This window comes from Corvus moneduloides, chromosome 25 (assembly GCF_009650955.1).
Source record: "Corvus moneduloides isolate bCorMon1 chromosome 25, bCorMon1.pri, whole genome shotgun sequence".
Lineage (NCBI taxonomy): Eukaryota > Metazoa > Chordata > Aves > Passeriformes > Corvidae > Corvus > Corvus moneduloides.
Genome location: NC_045500.1, coordinates 6,827,235 through 6,846,114, shown reverse-complemented (window position 1 = coordinate 6,846,114; position 18,880 = coordinate 6,827,235). Strand labels below are relative to the sequence as shown.

General features: G+C 46.4%; 2 protein-coding genes across 2 annotated transcripts; both read right to left on the bottom strand.

Moving 5' to 3' along the window:
• Positions 1-4: 4 nt before the first annotated feature.
• HMBS (hydroxymethylbilane synthase) lies at positions 5-7,822 on the bottom strand (the record flags this gene model as incomplete). Its single annotated transcript, XM_032133580.1, has 9 exons — positions 7,652-7,822; positions 6,048-6,120; positions 5,327-5,376; positions 5,173-5,228; positions 3,991-4,068; positions 3,590-3,667; positions 1,349-1,424; positions 524-637; positions 5-19 (listed from the first exon to the last, which is right to left on the bottom strand). Coding segments are annotated over exons 1-9 (687 nt in total), but the record flags the coding sequence as incomplete, so codon positions are not given.
• Positions 7,823-8,265: 443 nt separating this feature from the next.
• VPS11 (VPS11 core subunit of CORVET and HOPS complexes) lies at positions 8,266-18,398 on the bottom strand. Its single transcript, XM_032133615.1, has 16 exons — positions 18,211-18,398; positions 17,760-17,908; positions 17,437-17,572; positions 16,218-16,381; positions 15,869-16,116; positions 15,281-15,482; positions 14,854-15,005; positions 13,718-13,904; positions 13,168-13,311; positions 12,507-12,695; positions 11,486-11,647; positions 10,873-11,012; positions 10,360-10,562; positions 9,603-9,774; positions 9,267-9,489; positions 8,266-8,543 (listed from the first exon to the last, which is right to left on the bottom strand). The coding sequence occupies exons 1-16, from the start codon at positions 18,362-18,364 to the stop codon at positions 8,379-8,381; spliced, it is 2,790 nt and encodes a 929-aa protein (XP_031989506.1). The 5' UTR covers positions 18,365-18,398; the 3' UTR covers positions 8,266-8,378.
• Between the last annotated feature and the right edge of the window lie 482 nt (positions 18,399-18,880).

The window sequence follows — 18,880 nt, the reverse complement described above, 5'->3', positions numbered from 1 at the left end:
AATCTTCAGGGCTTAGGAGCTGAAAGAAAGTAAAATCAAGAGTTAACTCAAGTTGCACTGTCCAGAATACAGGAAACAAGAGCCAGATTCCCGTCTCTAATACCGACTGATTTCATGTCGGACCAAAGAAATATCACCTCTCCCTTCCCATGCCTCAGTGTTTCCACCACTAAAGTGAGATAATGCACTTTTCATCAACTGGAGTGTAACACTTTGTGAATTAGCTAATCGCTAAAATCTCAGTCTTGAGCACTGCTGTGTTGCTAGACACAAGTGCTGTGTTGGTCAGATTACAAACTGTTACTGAACCATGGAAAGCTGAACATGAAAAATTTCTGTATGAAGAAAAAAAGCAACCAACCAAAAAACCCAACCACTCCTTCCTGAAGTGCCTCAAATAAAAGCTAACATGGCAATGGAGTCAGCAGACTGCATGCTTATCTCGGACACAGCCACAAGGTCTGAAAGGGAAACAGTTGATAGCTCAGCAGAGAACGGTATTTTTGGCTTTGCTGAGCCTCACCTGGCCAATGCGATCTTCCCAGCCCATTCTCTTCAGCCCAGCAGCAGCGAGGACAATGGCACTGAAGTCTTCCTTCTCATCTAGCTTCTTTAAACGGGTATTTAAGTTTCCTCTCTGTAGAAATGATTAAGGAAGCATAGAAACAGCAGGCAAACAGTCCTACAACCACTTGAGTCTTTACAGACCATACAGAATCCAACAGTCTCCAAATGAGAATGTCAGTACCATCCTGAAAGAAGTGTTAAATATGGACAATTGTTTCCTAAGATAGAATTTTGCCAAGTATTATGGAATATTACTTCAAGCACTGAGTCTACAAAGATATGCGTGCCATCTAAGTACACTATTAGCACCCAACTCCTCCTGCACTGCAAAGAACTCTGCTCCTACAACTGAAGTAACAATGCCTTTTCTCAGGAGTTCAGCCACCCAGATCAGAAGTAGTGGTCCAAACCGCACCCAGGGTTACTGGAAACCCAACAACATTTGGTCACATGCCCTTGACAAACACATGGGAAGCACCGTCATGCAGTTTTTCAAACACTGCATAACGTACAACTCACCAGTACAGTATATACATCAGTATGCTGAACCTTAGCTAGACCAAGGCCCTCCGCTTCTTCACAGCCTCAGAGGAAGCAGAGGACAGGATGGCTGCAGTGGTACATACCCCTCAGAACAGGGGAGAGGAGAGCAGCCTTTGAGGAAGCAGTTTGTTCTTGTAAGTCAGGTGGTACAAACAGCCTTGAATCTAGATTTTCCACAAAGTTATACTTTCCTGTTTGCAGCTTTACCCAGCTCCCACAGCTTGCTAGGAAAGGATACAATATCCCTGAACTCTAAATGAGGGAATTTCTTCTTGAGCTGAGCCGCTCTCCGAAGTGAACTGGTTCCAATCACACTGCAGGGAAAAATATGATCACTGAAATCCAGCACACTCCTAACAATTACCTCCAGCCAAGTACATGACAGAAATCTCAAGGAAACAAATGGTAACTTTTATTTTTTAATTGACATGAAGATCTAAAAACCCGTCAGTGATTTGTATCTCCTTAGCAGAAAGAAAACCACTCTGTGCAGTTTAGCATAAAGCGTGTCTGAAGCAACCCCCAAGGAGCCAATTTACAGGATATGCTTCTGGAGAGCAGCCCCTCGCCACCGTCAAGGATTGATGAAACCTCACTGAAAGACAGCATTTATCACAGAAAAAAAGACTCTGCTGCACCAAAATGAACCGGACAAAGTGTCTCGGTTTTGGAGACAAATTTCAGGAGAAAACACCCTGGAATAAGCGTTTCCTCTAAAAGCGAAAGAAAAAAAACCGAAAAGCAAAAAAATTTGAACCTCACACCCCCTCCCCCCACTGCGTGGCCAAGGGGCAAAGACGGCGAGTGCCCTTCTTTTGGCTCTGGAGGTGGGAGGAGAAAAGAGTTCCCAGCAGCTGGGAACCTGCCGGATTTCTGGCGTGGGTCTTCTCCTTGCAGCAGCTGAAGTTGGTGGATTTTAATGTCCTTTTCTCGTGTTGGTTGAGCTCCTCCGAGGTCTCGGGTTCGGGGCAGTCCCACCGGCTCCCCGAACAGGCCAAAAAGAAAAAAACCAAGCCAAGCCGAAAGAATTCAAGGAAAAAAACCCAAAAAACCAAAAAAAAAACCAAACCGCCAAGAGGAGTCCCAGTACAGCCTCGAGGCTAGGGGAAGGGAGAGGGAAAAAACCTTTTTGCTTCACGCTAGCCAAAAACCCAATCCAACAAAAGGAACAATGTAGTGTCCCGATCCACTCTGTCCCAAGCACCCAGAGAGAGATTGAACAGAGGCCGAGCAGGAGCCCAAGGCTCCCCGCCCCACTCTAGGGGTCCATCTTAAAGCTACAGCAAGTGTTTCCTGGGCATAAAGCAGACGGAATAAAGCATCACCATAAAATCACCCCAAGACACAAAGCCAGACAACTAAGTGATGAAGTGACTAAAATGGAGGAACTTCATCAAAGACAGAAATATAGTAAGCAGAAGACCTTGGAGTATATCACTGGAAACCACAGAAAACTGCGAGTCTGGGCAGTGAGCATTTCCTTTCTCGAGATACATGCTGTTCACTTCTCATCATAGAATTATATTGTACGCTGATTTGGAAGGGACCCTTCAGCATCATCGAGTTCCAACTCCTGGCCCTGTGCAGGACAACCCAAGAATCCTACCATGTGCCTGAGAGCATTTTCCAAGCATTCCTTGAGCTCTGTCAGGCTTGGTGCCGTGACCACTTCCCCTGGGAGCCTGTTCCAGTGCTGAACCTCTCTCTGGGCGATGAACCTTTTCCTGATATCCAACCTAAACCCCCCCTGATGCAGCTTCATGCAGTTTCCTTGAGTCCTGTCACTGGTCATGAGACTGATGAAATCAGTATGTGTCCTGCTTCCTCCTCTTGATAACCTGAAACCTACACCAGACGTGATTTTCCTGCTATCCAGATGCACAGAAGCTCAAGTCTTTGTGTCACAGCTAGTTTATTTCTTTCACTTTAACATATAAAAAAATAATTTCTAATAGCTACCTTAATCTCAGTAATTTCACTCATCTGCCTCAGACAAAAGATTCCAATAACCTCTATGAAAAGACAGGTAATTAAAAACGGAGAAACCACAAGAAAGTAATGCCAAACAACAAGGAAGAAATCAGAACTGGCTGAGTGAGAACAAAAGCACAGTTCAGGTCCACAAAAGCCAAAATGCTGCACCAGACACCTTGTCTGCATTGTATGCATTCCCCAGCAGTAGGCACAATACAAAGGAGAAGGAATTCACTCAAGAGATCGTGGCAAGAAAGGTTCTAACTTGAGAAAGCACTGCCACTCAAGAGTGGCTTAAGAAATGAACCTCACTCAGCATGCAGCACTCCCCTGAGACAGTGTTACTCTTTCCAGAAAGTGGGTCCAGGTTAATGTCTGTGAAATGCTCACAAAAGGCAGTGTAAAAACCACTACAGGATAAAGCAAGGAACTGACTGACTTGAAAGTATCAACCAACTGACCCCTTCTGTTTTTACACCTGTCTTCCCCTTCTTCTCCCACTCACCTCTTTTCAGGAAGGAGGCTCAGTGTTTTTCCGCAGTTTTTGGGATGAAAGACAACAGCGTCAAGTGGGTTTTCCCTTCTGCAAAACAATGCAAGTGCAGAATGCCTGACACATCATTTAAAGCGAGGCTGTTAAGCTCAACGGTTCTGCTACTATTTCCTGGAAGAACTGCCTCTGGCTCCAAAACACTCCATCATCACTGTAAGAGCAAGAATTTCCAGCACACCTGCTAGCTACGGAACACCAGGGCAGCTCTAGTATTCCACTAGAGCTTCGCTGTTTTGGAGATTAATCACAGGAAACTTTGAACACCTAAAAGGACCTATGCTGGCTTTGCTCTCCTTCATCAACACTATAAAATGCAAGACCCTCAGAGAGCCAAGCCTCGTGTCCACACTTACTTGCAGACAGCGCCGATGGTAAAACCAGGAGGAAGAGAAGTTGGCAGGTCCTTCAAGGAGTGAACCACAAGGTCAACTCTAAAAATTAGATGACAGTAATGAGAGAACAGGTGGTTGAGCTCCTGTGGCAATCTACCAGAGACCTGCAGGTCACCTACAGAAAAGTTTGAACCCATTCTGGGAATTAATTTGGAGAAGAGAGAAGAATTTCAGGATTTCATAGACAGGATTACTATAGAGTTTTTGTGTTACTCCAAAAAAGCTACTTCACCTTTCTCTGTCTCTCTTTTCCCCCTACCCAGTGACGAAAGGCACTTAACAATAAATTTGAATGAGGGGAAGATGCTGGAGATGTTCACACAGAGACACTCACCATACCAAAATGCATTGGTATGTGGGTTGGTATTATGCTTCAAACTTAAACTAACAGCGAGCCAAACTACAGGCTACCTTGCTTTGTCACACAGGAATCAAGCATAACTGTAAACACTTGAGTCGCCAATATTTTTTCACCAACTTCACTGAAAATGCAGTATGATTTAGCTATGTGGCAGAGATGCAGAAGAATACCTTTGTTTTTAAACATACTTTAACTAAGGCACCACTGAAACCCTCCTCAGAATATTGAAAAGAGAGAGAGATTAAGTAACAACAAAGATCCCCCAACACCTCAAACCCACAAAACCAGCACTAATCTCTCTCTGCTCAGGCACCTGAACCAAGGTTTTTTGTAGGGAGAAGTTGCACAGAACATAGCACAATTTGCCCATGCCAAATTCTCCTGCACATTTAGCTTGCATATGTTTCTAAATGTTAACATGATGCCAATAAATCTGTTTTGCAATACATTACCACCAACCAGCAAAGTATTTTTAAAAAAATATATTCATAAGCAGGAATCATATGAGATTACATCCTCCATGTGTATCACAGCACGTAATACACAAATCACAGAAGAAAACCCAACTGGGGCAGACCAAGTGACGCAACAACTCCACTTCAAAATACATGGCCTAAGCCCAGGGTAGAGAGAAAAATGTGGAAAAAAAGGACAGTAATCAAAGGATTTTTTTAGCCTGAGAGGTACCAGGACTGAAGGAAAGTAGATAACCTATGCAGCAAGCTACATACGTCCAAAAAGCACCAAATGCCAAGCAGAAAGACAAAACAATAAGATCTTACTCATTTCTTTCAAGTGCATTTTCCAACTCTTTGGTGAAGAGGCTCTTCTCTCCAATCTACACATAAATGGAAGAACATGAATCACAAAAGAAGCATCTGCCAATATAACATAAATACAATTAGTTCTTGAATAAAGGAAGAACAGATCCTTTACCTTGGAAAGCGCTGTATCCAAGATCTTGTCCCCAGTTGTTGACATGGCCACTGCTCAGAGACAGTACAGGTAAAACATGAGGCTTGACAAAAGCACTGGGCTTAGGCTGAAAACAGCTAGGCAAAATGCCATGAAGTGTCACACACTACTGCGTGAACACTGACTCAAGCTCAATACAAGAGCAGCTCACTTCTAGAAATTCACTGCACTGAAAACAAGTGAAATTGAGACTTCTTTCACTGTCCTTAAAAACAAAGCAAGGGGAAAGAGGGCAGGTTTGGGGAAGAGCTGGCCCAATGGAACCTGCCACAGTCTGTCTCTGGAGTGCCCGTGAACACATATAAAGGAGTTCTCTTCAGTGCAAGGCTGAGCTTCCGTTATTCCTGTTGAAAGCCTTGAGCCCCCGACCAGAAAATGCCCCTAATGTTCAGTGGGGTGCAGCCAAAATACCAGGTTTGCAAATGGAGCAAACACAACACCAACTCCATTGCATACTCAGCACCTAAATCTTTAAGAGCTTATGAAATCCATCTTTCTCCCCTAGAAGAAACCAGCAGCAGCAGTTGCTCAGCCACACAGCTGAACTGAATTCAGATGGCACTCTTAGATAAACTTAGACAGACCTCCTCCTCCTGACGGTACACACACCTCTTGCACACAAAGATAACCCACTGGCTCCTGCTGCCATCTACCCCAGGGCAACATCCAAAAAAAAACTTACCAATCTCAAAGCAGAGGTCGGGGTATAGCTCACGGAGCATCATAACTACACTATCAGTCTGAATCCGGGCCAGCTACAAGGAAGCAGAAAACAAAGTCCTAAAGAAAGAGCACATTGTCCGTACAGTAGCTAAGGAGGCTTTGCCATTCTTCGACAGCCAGGCACGCATGACCAATACATTCTCTCTAAATGAAAAGCATTAGAAGCAGGTTGCCTCGAGTAAAATCACTCATAGGTACAGACCCCTTGAACTGTGTGAACTCCTATAATGACCAGAGCACTTCACTGAAGAACTTCTTTTATTGCCTGAAGTGCCACAACATCTTCCCCATGTTCAGCGCTGCTGTGATGCAACCACTGATGAAACACTGCAATGAATTTATCAGTTAGGGAGAGTGACTACAACAGAAGCCTACAGATCATGATTCGCATGCTGCCACTTCTTGGTTTCACGTATGTGGAACACGACTGCTGAATAAGGAACGCTCATCAGCAAGTAGGCAGAAAAGTACACGAAACCATTATTCTGTTGCTCAGTGATGAAAGAACAAGTCATATTGCACACTGGGCTAGGCTTAAGGTTAGGGCTAAAGCCTCCTGCTTTCTCTAAGAGTATGAATTTTACCAATACTGCAAGCTTTGGGAGAAGCCAGTAGGATTTCACTGAACTGGTGGAAAAGTCCACAGTTAGTGTCAAATACAAGTTACTTATCCTCTGTAAGAACAAAGACCTAGTTAGAGGTTCTACAAACACACACTCACACAAGTAACAGCTTACATCATCGCGTACAGCAAAAAACAAATATCAAAGCAGTAAACTGCACGAAGAACATTCTATTGCATAAGAAAACCAGAAGCAAGTAAAATACAATCGCTAGTTTCTCATCTTTCCGCACATGCAAGCAGCGGCAGACTGGAGCAACTACAGATGAGTTTCAGCTTGTCTCCCCGCGAAGGGCTCAGGACCCTTTGCTCAGTACTGCGGTTCCCTACAAATACAATGAATGTAAGTAGCTGCCTCCCTTTGTAAAGCGCCCCAAAAGCCTCAGGTTACTACATGAGGTAGCACACATGCACGGCTATCTCCCTTGTCCTGATGTCTACATAAAATACCTTTGGGACAGCACGGAATTCTTCCTAAAACGTGCTACCGAAAGGAACGAGATTATCTCAGCGCAAAGGCCTGAGGGTCGCTTATCTCTCTTTGCGAGGCTGCTCCTCCCTGCTGTAGCCCGCTGGCAAGAGATACCTCCTCTATCTCTGGATGTGTCTCTCCCCTGGCCTTTGAGCGGGCTGCAACCGTCAGTCGTTGGCGGGTTTTCCCTCCAAGAGCTGCACACACCTTGCAAATCGCACAGTCCCAGCCGGCCCCGGGAGAGACCCGCGCCGCCGCCCCCGGCCCCTGCACTGATCGTCCCCTGGGTTCCGAAGGAAGCGCTTTCCAAACTTCTTCCCGGAGTTCCAAGGCAGGAGCCGAAACGCGCTAACTCAGGAAGCTCAGCCCCTTGCTCAGCCCCGAGAAGCAAGCAGACCCTGCGCTGGCCGGGACGAACCGGGTGCCTGGGCGGGAGCACTCCCCGCGCCCCAGCCCCGCCGCTGCCTACCTGGCTCCGGCGGGTGCCCACGCGGACCGCTCTGCCATCCACGCCGTTCTCTCCCCGCGGCAGCAGCGGGTCAGCGCCCGCCGCGTCGGCCCCCCCGCCGGACTCCGTTCGCCCCCGGCCCCCGGCTGCCGCCCCCGGCTCCGCCATGGCCACCGGCCCTCAGCGCCGCGCGGCCCCGCACCCCCCACGTGACCGGCGGCCGCGCCCTCGCCGCCCCAACCGCGTCACCGGCGCGCCCGCAGCAGCCGCGGCGCTGGAAAAGCCCCGCCCCCGGCCCGGCCCCGCCCCCGCCGCGCTCCCGGAGCACTCCCCGGCCGGGCCGGTCCGTGAGGGCGCCGGTCCGTGAGGGCCCCGCTCCCGGAGCACTCCCCGGCCGGGCCGGTCCGTGAGGGCGCCGGTCCGTGAGGGCCCCGCTCCCGGAGCACTGCCCGGCCGGGCCGGTCCGTGCGGGCCGCGCTGCCCGGCCGGGCCGGTCCGTGAGGGCCCCGCTCCCGGAGCGCTGCCGGCCGGGCCGGTCCGTGAGGGCCGCGCTGCCCGGTCGGGCCGGTCAATGAGGGCCCCGCTCCCGGAGCGCTGCCCAGCCGGGCCGGTCAATGAGGGCCGCGCTGCGGCACTGCCCGGCCAGCCTGGTTTATTGGGGGCCAAGGGGTGAAGCCAAATACAGGTGGCCGAGGACACAGCGGGGGACCCCGTACAACACGAGAGGACGTGCAGACAGGGGCTGGGGTCAGGTACTGCGCTTGGTGTGGATGAGCAGCTCCCGCTGCAGGCCAGCCTCGATGGTCGTAGCTGTCTTTCCTGAGGGCAAGTCCGTGATCAGGGTGAGCTTATTGAAGACGCCGCGACCAAAGTAGTCAGCAACGACTGAGAAGCCATCGTTTGAACACTTGAGCTGCCAGACACAAAGTGGCAGCATCAGCAAAAGCCTCCAGAGCCTCTTGCCTCTAGCCCCCTTCCTTTCTCTCCCTGCACTTACAAGCTTCTGGCTTAGGGGACAAGGCAGCCCATGTCAGTCCCTGGCTCCTTGCTGATTCCATGCAAGGGCTGGGTATAGCAGAAGAACCTGCTAGATTTTCTGACACTGGCCATTCCAGTTCCTGGTTCAACCCCACATTTGAGCCATGCACCAAGGAGGTAAGGAGCAACTGAATTAAGCAGGAAGGTGAGTGCTTCAGCTGCTCTAGTTTCCGCATATGTTAACGTTTTCCCGCTGATGTCCCATTCTCACACTCATCATTTCATCCTTGGCGAACACAAGGTAGATGCAACATTTTGGTGCTGTCCCCATTCCGATTCACGCTATTCTTTTCCCTTTCTTCCTAATTTGTTCTATGCAATTGTTGACCAGCTGTCACACTGACCAGTAGGTCTCGACCCATCTGAGGGTCAGGTGAGAACAGATTCTCTCTTTCATCTTTGCAGAGCAACAGTGACTCTTCATGCCCTTTACACAACGCGGTCACCCTAGAGTCTAATGCCTCATTATTCAGTTAACATAACCTTGTTTACACAAAATACTTTCAAGCCTTGCCTATCTTTACCAGCCTCCACAGGTCTGTAAATTAATCTAAACTCTATTTATTTCAGCTTGGTAAGATAGGCAATGTTAACCTACCTGATGCTGAAACTGGTCGTGCAGATCTCTCTTCTGCTCCTGGGCTCGGATCATGTCCATCACTTTGCGGTTTTCTGGCATGCAAGTAGGACATTCCGAATCACTCTCAGAGTAGCTTTCAAAGCAGTGCTGGTGAAAGGAATGACCGCACAGGAAGTGGACTGAAGGCAGCTCCAATGCACTGGTGCAAATGCTACACTTGGTCTTCTGAAAAATCTTGGGACTGAGAGAGTGATGAGATGGAGAAGCATGAGAAAGACAAACAACACTTTACTAAAAGAAAACAGCAGTTCTGTCCTTGTATAGGACTAGACAAGACAGCACACAGTCCTGCACCTTGCTTTTAGCTCTTCAATTTCCAGGCGGATCCTCATAGTTTCTTCTCGATATTTCTGAATTCTCTGCTCATCTTGCTCTATCTGGCAGCTTTGCTTCTGCAGCTTGTTGACAAGATAATCCTTAATCACAGACAGGGTGGCTGTGGAGTTATGAGCCAGCGTCTGCACAACTGAGAGCAACTGAGATGTTAGTTTACTAACACAAGCACAAAAACTGCACCTATGCTTGTACTGCCAGGACAGACTGCTTTCCTGGGAAAGGCCACTTACAGGCAAAGACAGTTGGCATTCCCATGGAGCTGGAAGAGCTCACTTAAAAGATTCTCTTTCAGTTTGGCATCTCCAGAAATGGCAACTGGGAGCACGTCTGGATAGCTCAGACCAAAAGGGACAAAGGAAGGATCTAGTAGTGGATTGGATTCTAGTTCTCCACCAAGGCACAACAAGAGTTTCAGCAAGCCCTTCACTGCCCCACACTGACAGAACAAACATCATGTACGAGACATCTCACTGATACCGCAGATCTTGTTTCCTAACTAGGGAGCTGTGACTGACATCGCTTTTCCCTATAGAGCAGGTTATTACTTCAAATGGTAGGCTCCAATTTCATTGATTCTTCTCTCTAATGTCTGATCTACAGAAAGCACTACAAACTAGTCTGGGTTGGAGTCTTCTGCGGTTTGTTTTTCTGGTTTTCGCTTGGGTTGCGGTTTTATTGCAGGGGAGGCTGGGGGTTGGGTGTCACGTATCATTACCAAGCAGTGGAGGCATAAGATTCTTGTTCTCGATGTGTTTCAGCACTGCAGCAATAAACTCTTTGCAGTTCTCCTCCTTCCGCGCAAAGTAGCCAAGAGCCTGTTCCCAGAGACAAGCCTCTTGGTCTCCATACAGCTCACACACCTCGATCACCTTCTTGTACTGCTCATTCTGCATGTGGTAGTGCATGATCTGTTGGAAACTTTGAGAGAAAGACTCATCAGCTGCAACGATCCATCTCACCCTTTGAATTGTTACAGGGACCTCAGGTTTTCACCCAGCCATGCAATCCCCAGACTCACAGAGAAGTCAAAGACAAGTCTTTTTTTCACTCTATGTAACTGCCTTGCTTTAACAGTGAGGTATTTCTGCAGAGAAATCATCTACCGTTCCCATCTTGAGACACTAAAGAGGTCACTACTGTTGATGGTACAGACATTTATGGCTCAGAAATCGCTCCAGTGGGGGCAAGAGGGGAAGAACAGGACTCTAAAGACAAGAGTAACACTCACAGTTTGCCCTGCTCATAGAGGTACAGAACACCATCCTTGAAACTGTGCATCTGACATAAGACCAAGGCCTTATCAAAGACTGTTTTGAACCGTCCACTCTTCAGGAGGGTGAGGGCTTCATTGTGCAACTTCTCCTTGATCTACAAAGAAAGGGGAGAGGTCAAGAAGAGGAACACAGGCACACCCACATACACACTATTTTGCACTAAGACCTGACAATTTGCAGCTCTTTCACAGAGGTCAGTTTTGGTACTTGTTCTTTAACCCTTTTAAGCAAACAGGACATGATTTTCTTTGCCCAAACAGTCAACATCCTTACAGATCTAGGCAAACAAGTAGATATAGCTTTGTGGGCAAGGCATCTGCTCACAGAGGCTGTATTGTCTGGAATCTGTTTTTAAATGAGATTCAAACAAAACAAGCTCAGCCATTCTGAAAAGAATAATCCCCCAGCTACTAAACTGCTTTCCCATTTCTGTGCTATTTGTCCAGCACAGCAGATGTATTGCCTCATGTTGTCAATGCCCAGCTGGAAAGGGCATTGCAGGAACACAAATATTACTCATAAACAACAAATCTCTCCCTCAAAACACAATGCTCGAGGAGCTCAAACCTGCTCATCTTGTTCATGTGCCCAGTTCTGCAATCGAAGTTCCAGTAAAGTGTCATAGACACCCTGTGGAGAGTCAGCCTGCACTTCAGTCATGTGCTCCAGAAAAGCTTTCAGTTCTCGGGAGTTGTTTGCAAAGACTGGGATGAACTCCTCTGAATTAGCCTGTAAAAAAGTCAGAAAAAGACAAGCACCCACATCAGTCTAAGCCATACCGGTGCTTCCTCCCTGCCATGAGGAATGTTCACTTCCAGAGTCTCAGACAGGATAGATACAGCACAATACAGGATGCCGACTACATCAAGGATCAATCGGGAACAATAGCTTTAATAGGTCCCCTGTGTCTAGGACTACCAGTACACCAGGATGGAGCTTCTCATAGAATCAATGAATAATTTGGGTTGGAAGGGAACTTTAAATGTCATCTAGTTCAACACCCCTGCAATGAGCTGGGACATCTTCAATTCTATCAGGTTGCTCAGGTCCTCATCCAACCTGACTCGAGTATTTGTTTCCAGGGATGGGGCCATCTACCACTTCTCTGGGCAACCACCTTCATTATGAAAAGTTCCTTCCTTCTATCTAGTCCAAATCTGCCCTCTTTTACTTAAAAACCATTACCTCTTGCACCATCACAACACCCAATAAAAATGTTTGTCGTCATCTTTCTTATAAAACTCTTTTGAGTACTGAAAGGCTGCAATGAGGTCTCCCTGAAGCCTTCCCTTCTCCACACTGGCCAACCCCAGCTCACTCAGCCCTTCTTCAGAGCAGGTGTGTTCCATCCCTCTGATTATTTTTGTAGCCCTCCTCTGGACCCACTCCAAAAGGTCCATGTCTTTTCTGTGCTAAGGGTTCCAGAGCTAGGTACAGTACTACAGGTGGGGTCTCACCTGAGCAGAGTATATTTAGGTATAATTTTCATTGTAACTAAAACATCAGGCTGGCAACACAAGGCATGCAGAAGCACTCATTGCAAAGTTACTACTGGAGAGCAACAACTCTCAGTCAACACAAACCATACCTTTTTTCCTTCCAGCATCCCAGGGCCTTCATTACCTCCCGAGGGCCGGTAATCAGTGCAAAGGACCTTCAGCAATTCAGTGGTCTCATTAGGGACATGGTGCATCAGGATTTTACCATACCGCTTCATGTTACTCTCTGCCTGTTCAAAGGGCAGTTTTCCAATGTAGTGCAAAGCCTCTTGGTAGTTCTGTGGAGACAGACAGCAAAATAATCACAGGACATTCGCTTCTGCTCTCAACTTGATGTTAGGCCAGAAAGCATTGAAGACATGCTGTGAGTATGCAGCAAATACTGTTTACTTTGAGTTATCACCTAGTTCACTATTCCTGCTCATTTTCCTCCTCAGGGAAAAAGACTGGATGTAGCCTGGGGGAAACATTTAGATAAATCCCCAACTAACCGCCCTCCCTCCTCTTAAATGGCACTGAAAAAAGCCACATCTGAAAGAAAACAAGACCTTGTGATTTCCACACCTAGTCTAACACACAAGCCAAAAGCAGAACGGCAACACACCAACAGCAACAAATATTGTTGCTGCTGCTCTCATCAGCATGCTATCCTCAGCAAAGAAGTCAGTGAAATGGTATTCTCACTGAAGAGGAGGCTAGAGAATTGGTATTGTCCCAGATAAGAACACACATGCAGTTATGTCTCCTCACCTTGATGTCCTCTAACTGGATTTTGAGGTACCATTCATGATGCTCGTGCTTCTCTGCCAGGTACACGGCGTGGGAGTAGTAACCAGCTTGGCGAAGCACCTTGATAGCCGTTTCCACATCAAAGTGGACCTCGCTCTCACTTGTCTCCGAGAACAAAAGCAGAAAGATGGTCCCTCAGAAAAATTCCAACAGTCCAGAAGCAGTAATCATTTATGTAAGAGGAGGAAAACACGAGCAGGCACAGCTTGGTACCTCTCATGCAAGGGAAAAATCACCCGTGCAGAAAGGAAGGAGTCGAACCACTTCTCATTTGCTTGCCAGTTGCACTGGCAGAAGCAAGCACACACCAGACCCAGATGACAAACCAACCAAACTGAGAATGTAAGCAAGAGCTTGGAAATAAAGGAGCAAAAACCACGGTATTGAGTGGTCAATTCATTATTTGCTCTCTTAAGAGTCCTACAGGAGGGAACTTAAAATGTCACCACTACCCCTTTTAAATTATTATGATAACATAACAATGTAGCATGATTCCACCTGCCCCCAATACCTTAATGAACTCTTCCAGTTTGGAGCTGTCTTTGAGTTTGGTATAGCAATTCAGCAGAAGTGTAGTATGATCTGCATTGGCCAGGGACTGCAGATGGAGCATCTGTAGATAAGCAGTGAGGTTGTGGATACGCTGAGCATCCAGGAATTTCCGAATAACGTAAGATGGTTCTAGCTTCCCTATAGTTCTGTGAGGGGAAGAGTCATGTTATAAGATATTGTATACTCATGAAGTCAAAATAAATGGAGAAATTAACAACAAAACAGAGAGAAGCCTTAACTTTAGCAGGTACTAACCCTCTTGGGACTGCTCAGCTATGCATCAGAAGCAACAACTAGTTACGGTGTAAGAGCACCCATCTGCACATACACTGATACAAAGGCCTCAGTTGGGACGACCATGATAGCATACGAGGACTTAATCTTCCTTTAAGGTGGCAGTGAGAAGACAGACTAGGCTCTGAGCACAACTAACTGGGAAGGAGGAACAAAAGCTACATTTTCCTTCATTTCAGTCACATAACTCAGTTTTAAATGCTTATGCCCACATGGCGCAGTTTAGTTACTGTGACAGTTAAAGCAAGTCAAAGGTAAAAAGATGTGCTGACTCTCACTAGATGCCAGGGACTCCGAAGCCTCAGCTCCACAATAATGTAACACTTTGTGGCATTTTAAAAATTGAACATGAAGTTTTCAATAAGCCCCAAAACAAGGCTGCTCTGAGCTCTAGTTTTAAAAAACCCAAGATGTTTTAAAACTGACATTGAACTGTTTGAGTACTTTCCAAGAAGACCGCCGTACATAGTCAAACTGCATCATCTGTCTTGCACAGAGTGATCCCTTCTTTATAATGATGTCACCAGGCCCCACTCCATCCCGATGAGCCTACATTTTTCATGTTAAAATGTGATCAAAGAGAAGAACTTTATCCTAAGGTATAAAGAGCGATTTTCAAGCAACTTGTTCAAAGACTTTTAGTCTCACTGACATCTTTCTCTGTACAGGTAGAATTTTCACCTCGAGTCATACGTTTTTTTGTTTTGGACTGCTTTGACTCCTGGGCTGAAAGAGAAATCAAGGCCTATGTTGCTCCTATCTGTACTACAACATCACAGCTCCACAGGACCCCCCACCTACCGGATATACTGCTGGATGGCTCCATCGTGGTTTCCCTTGTTATAGAGATGATCGCCATACTGCCGGAAAATCTCTGACAAACCATCGCTGTCCAAGTGGTGGCTCTTGGCCAGGTTAATGGCCATTTCAAATAAGTTCTTTCTGAACAGCATCTGTTAAATACATGGTAAGAGCAGTATGAGAGAAATACTACCCCACAAAACAAGTTCAAAATGCACCTGGGAAGCAAATTGTTTCTTCTTCGTAGTGCACACATGTGCTTGGGCTTTTACACACCAATTTTCTTACAACACTGGTTATGCTGAAAAGCTATTAGGTCACTCATTATGTAACTCACTTACCTGAATGGTTCCATTTTTCAGTCTGCAGAGCCAGTACAAACTTACAGACATAAGGCAGAGACTAATAAGAAAACATAGTTACATGCCTCGAGTTTGGTTTGTGTATCCTTCTCCTGCAGTACATGGATCTTCCCATCTCTGGTCAGTACATACAGAGAACCCCACTCTGCCAAGACATCCACTATATCATCAAAGATTGAGCTGTATGCAATGAATTTGTTGCACAAGTCATAGATATTCAGGACTTGTTTGTCTGAATTCTGTGCCTCGTTCCCAGCAAATTCTGACCTGGAGAGCAAAAGTTTTAGAAAACAAAAAGAACATAACTTGAAATCTTGATACCTGTTCAAACTAGGGATGTATAGAAAGCCAGACAAACAGAATTAAACTAAGTGGACCCAGAGGGAAACCACCATGTATTTATACACAAACTCCATCATCCTGTTACACTGAGAAATTCATAGGACTGGAAAAAAATCCCACTCATTCAGCACGCTTAACTGTGCTACTCTAGCAGTGGAAGTTAATCAATATAGGGGTCTGGATGAACTCAACAGCGTCTGACAAAGTTGCAATCCACCCCCAAGAGCAAAGATTCACAGGGAAGAAGGACAAAGAGAAAAAGCATGAAGCTGCATGAGCAAAAAGAACTCATCTGTTTTGAGGAGCCCTACTTTGGGGAAGTCTTTCGCTCCTTGGAGACAATGATGAGGTACCCCCGATACCAGTGAACAATCAGCTTTTGTCCCTCGAAGGCAAAGCAGGGGCCACGTTCGTCTGGTTGATAAAGGTACACACATTCATTTCCTGCCACAATGAACTGGAGATCCTGGGAGGGGTCACTGAGAGATGAACAGCGCAATCCACAACCGTGAGTGTCCAGCTCCAGGTGAGGATAGTCTTTCACTGAAAGCATATAAGACTACAGAGGAAACTCAAGGGTTTGGGCATCGCTCTGAACTAGCTTCTGAAGCCAACCGAATTTGCAAGTCAGAGCCGCATTTTTTTCGACCAGCTTCTCACCTGGATGTTCTCGGTGGTCACCACAAACAGATGTGTTGTTTTGCCAGACTGTCGAAAAGCAAGGCCAGTAACCGGGTAACTGCCTTCATGTAGGAGCTGGGTCTTGCTATGCCGATCTCGAGTGATGTCTCCTTTAGTGAGTACAACGCTTCCATCTGCAAAACCTGGTGAAGCAGATGGACTAAACTATTACTTATACAACACACCTGAAATTTTATCCAGCATAATTTAGGGAAGCTCCAGTCAGCAACAACACCATGCTCAGCAGCATGGTGTAAAGCAGTGGGAATTGCCACAGGTTCTCATATCAAGTCAATCTTTGCCAAATCACCCCCCACCACACTTGTTACAGTTCAGAGCTGTCACACAAATGCACAAAGGATAGCACTGTTCAGCAAGGGTTAACTTGCTTTCCACACACAAACTTCACACGCAGATTAATTCTGTTTGACTCTGTCTGTATTCTGTTTTACGAATGGCCTTCCCGTACTGCAACTGTAACTATAATTTCAAGTCCCTTGCTTATTCAAAATGCACTACACACTGTAAAAAAGACCAGAGGGAGATTTTTTAAGAGAGAGTAAAACATGCAGTTTTCACAGCTTGCCAATAGCCCCAGTCCTGTAAGTTGTTCCAGTGTTGGAGACCACTATACACACAGAGAAAGCTTTTTGATTTCAATGTAGAGACCAAGTCAGCTGAGAGCACTTGTAGTCTCACAACATTACTGCTGTTATTCTGTCAGAAGTTAAGCAAGAACCATTACAAAGGAACAGTTAAATCCAAAAAGGGTAATTTGCTTTTTACTTTCAAAAAAGGTTTCTATAACATGCTTGAAAAAATATCTCTGTAACATTAGGTATCACAAAACTCATGTTTTTTCCCGTACCAACAGAAGCTAAATTTAGTACTAAGTTCAATAAATACGCAGCCTTACCGACTGGCAGGGAAAGAGGACACCAACTAAAAATATGTGCTTCCAAGTGTCAAAGTTGTTAGTGCAAACTATATACTCAGGCTAAATTTACGCATTTATCTTCTTGAGCTCTCCCATAGCATGAGATACACAACATCTCTGTGAGAATAATGTAACAACTGAGTGAGAAGAAAGATCATCAGGACGCTCTATGCTGATTCTTGTGTTATCTATTCACGTTCCTTACCTCTCAGTAAGGACTGCAATATTTTTCTTAAGCTATTACAGTTCAGTTTTACTTACCGATAGCCATGAAATTAAGATTCTCGTGGACAGTTAGGCAGGATACAACCGTGGGCTTGTTACCTGGTATTGCTGGAAAAATTCGTGTGCAAAGAGGATTACCACCATCTCGTTTCTCCAGGTTCCAGACTTTCACCTACAAATAACGATGATCTGGCATAAGCAAAACATGGGGTATTAGAAGGCCACAACCTGGCATCAAAATGTTATAGCACCCAGAATGAACAAGCTACCTAAGGTAAGAAAGGGCAACTGAGATCATCACAATAGTCTTTATGACCCGTATTACAAATGCATTTTCCTCTCTTTGTCATTTAACTTACCAAAGGATTAATACCCTCTTCATCCTCACCAACAGAAACCAGGATACTGTGCTGCTTCAGCTGGTACAGATGTGTGACCCTTAGCTTGTAAGCTTGGAAACTGCTGAGTTGAAGGGAACGAGGCAAAAACCAAATCTGACCTTCCATATTTAGATCACAGTTAAGGCACATAAGGGGAAAAAAAAAAAAAAAAAAAGACCCACACCTCCGATCATACAAGAATCTGCATGCTTTTTGCTGACTCCTGGCAGAGCAACCCCGGAGCACCAACACATGCAGCGGCGGTTTGGGGTTTTGTTTTTTTTCTAAACAAAGCCCAGCCGAGAACGGAAAGCTGTCGCATTCCCAAGGCCGGAGCAGCCTCCAGCCCGCGCCAGACAGCGCCCACGACCGCGGCCTCGGCTCGGCCGAACCCCGCGCAGGCCACAGCGCCTGGCCCCGCACAGGATATCTCCGAACACGAGGCTTCCCCGACCCGAGTCGCAGACTGCGATGCCCGGGGGCAGCGCGAAGGGCTTGGAAGCGGCCCCATCCGGCCCCGACGGCTCCTTCACGGTCTCTCTGTCGAAGAAGACGAAGCGGCGCCACTGCAGGTACGCCGCCATGCTGGGGCCGGCCCCGCGCGCCCCTCACGTGACCGAGTCCTCCCTCACGTGACCGAGTCCCCCCTCACGTGACCGATCCCGCCCCTCGGGGCGCGCGCGGGGCGGGGCAGCCGCAGAAATTGGAGTTTAAAGATTGAATTTTGAACATACGTATCGAAAAAATATCCCAGAGCCTGCTAGGGATTTCAAACTCAGAACGGTGTCAACATCCGCAACTGAGTCATTTTACAGTAACATTCTCGCATTACAGTAATGAATTCATAATCTTTTTAATTTGCCTCTCTCCAATAAGGCCTTACATACAAAGTACATACAAAAAGGTTTGGCATTTAAATGTGGATAAGAACTAATGAAATCTGCATATTTGCTGTGAGCTCAGCAGGATAGGACTCGTTATTTGTGTGTTATTTGTGACAGATTGAGCTGTCTTAGCTTAACAAAAGCAATACAGTACATACATTAAAAATAAAGCTATACCTTTGGCTACACGTGTAAGTTAGTTTCAATGCAAACCAG

What these genes read in the sequence shown, in the direction of transcription:
- VPS11 (XM_032133615.1), bottom strand. Translation starts at nt 18,364, where the DNA reads ATGGCGGCGTACCTGCAGTGGCGCCGCTTCGTCTTCTTCGACAGAGAG. An exon ending in AACTGGAAGAGTTCATTAAG is followed by an intron (nt 13,312 to 13,717) that starts GTATTGGGGGCA and finishes TTGTTCTCGGAG; the next exon opens with ACAAGTGAGAGCGAGGTCCA. An exon ending in ATTGAAGAGCTAAAAGCAAG is followed by an intron (nt 9,490 to 9,602) that starts GTGCAGGACTGT and finishes TCACTCTCTCAG; the next exon opens with TCCCAAGATTTTTCAGAAGA.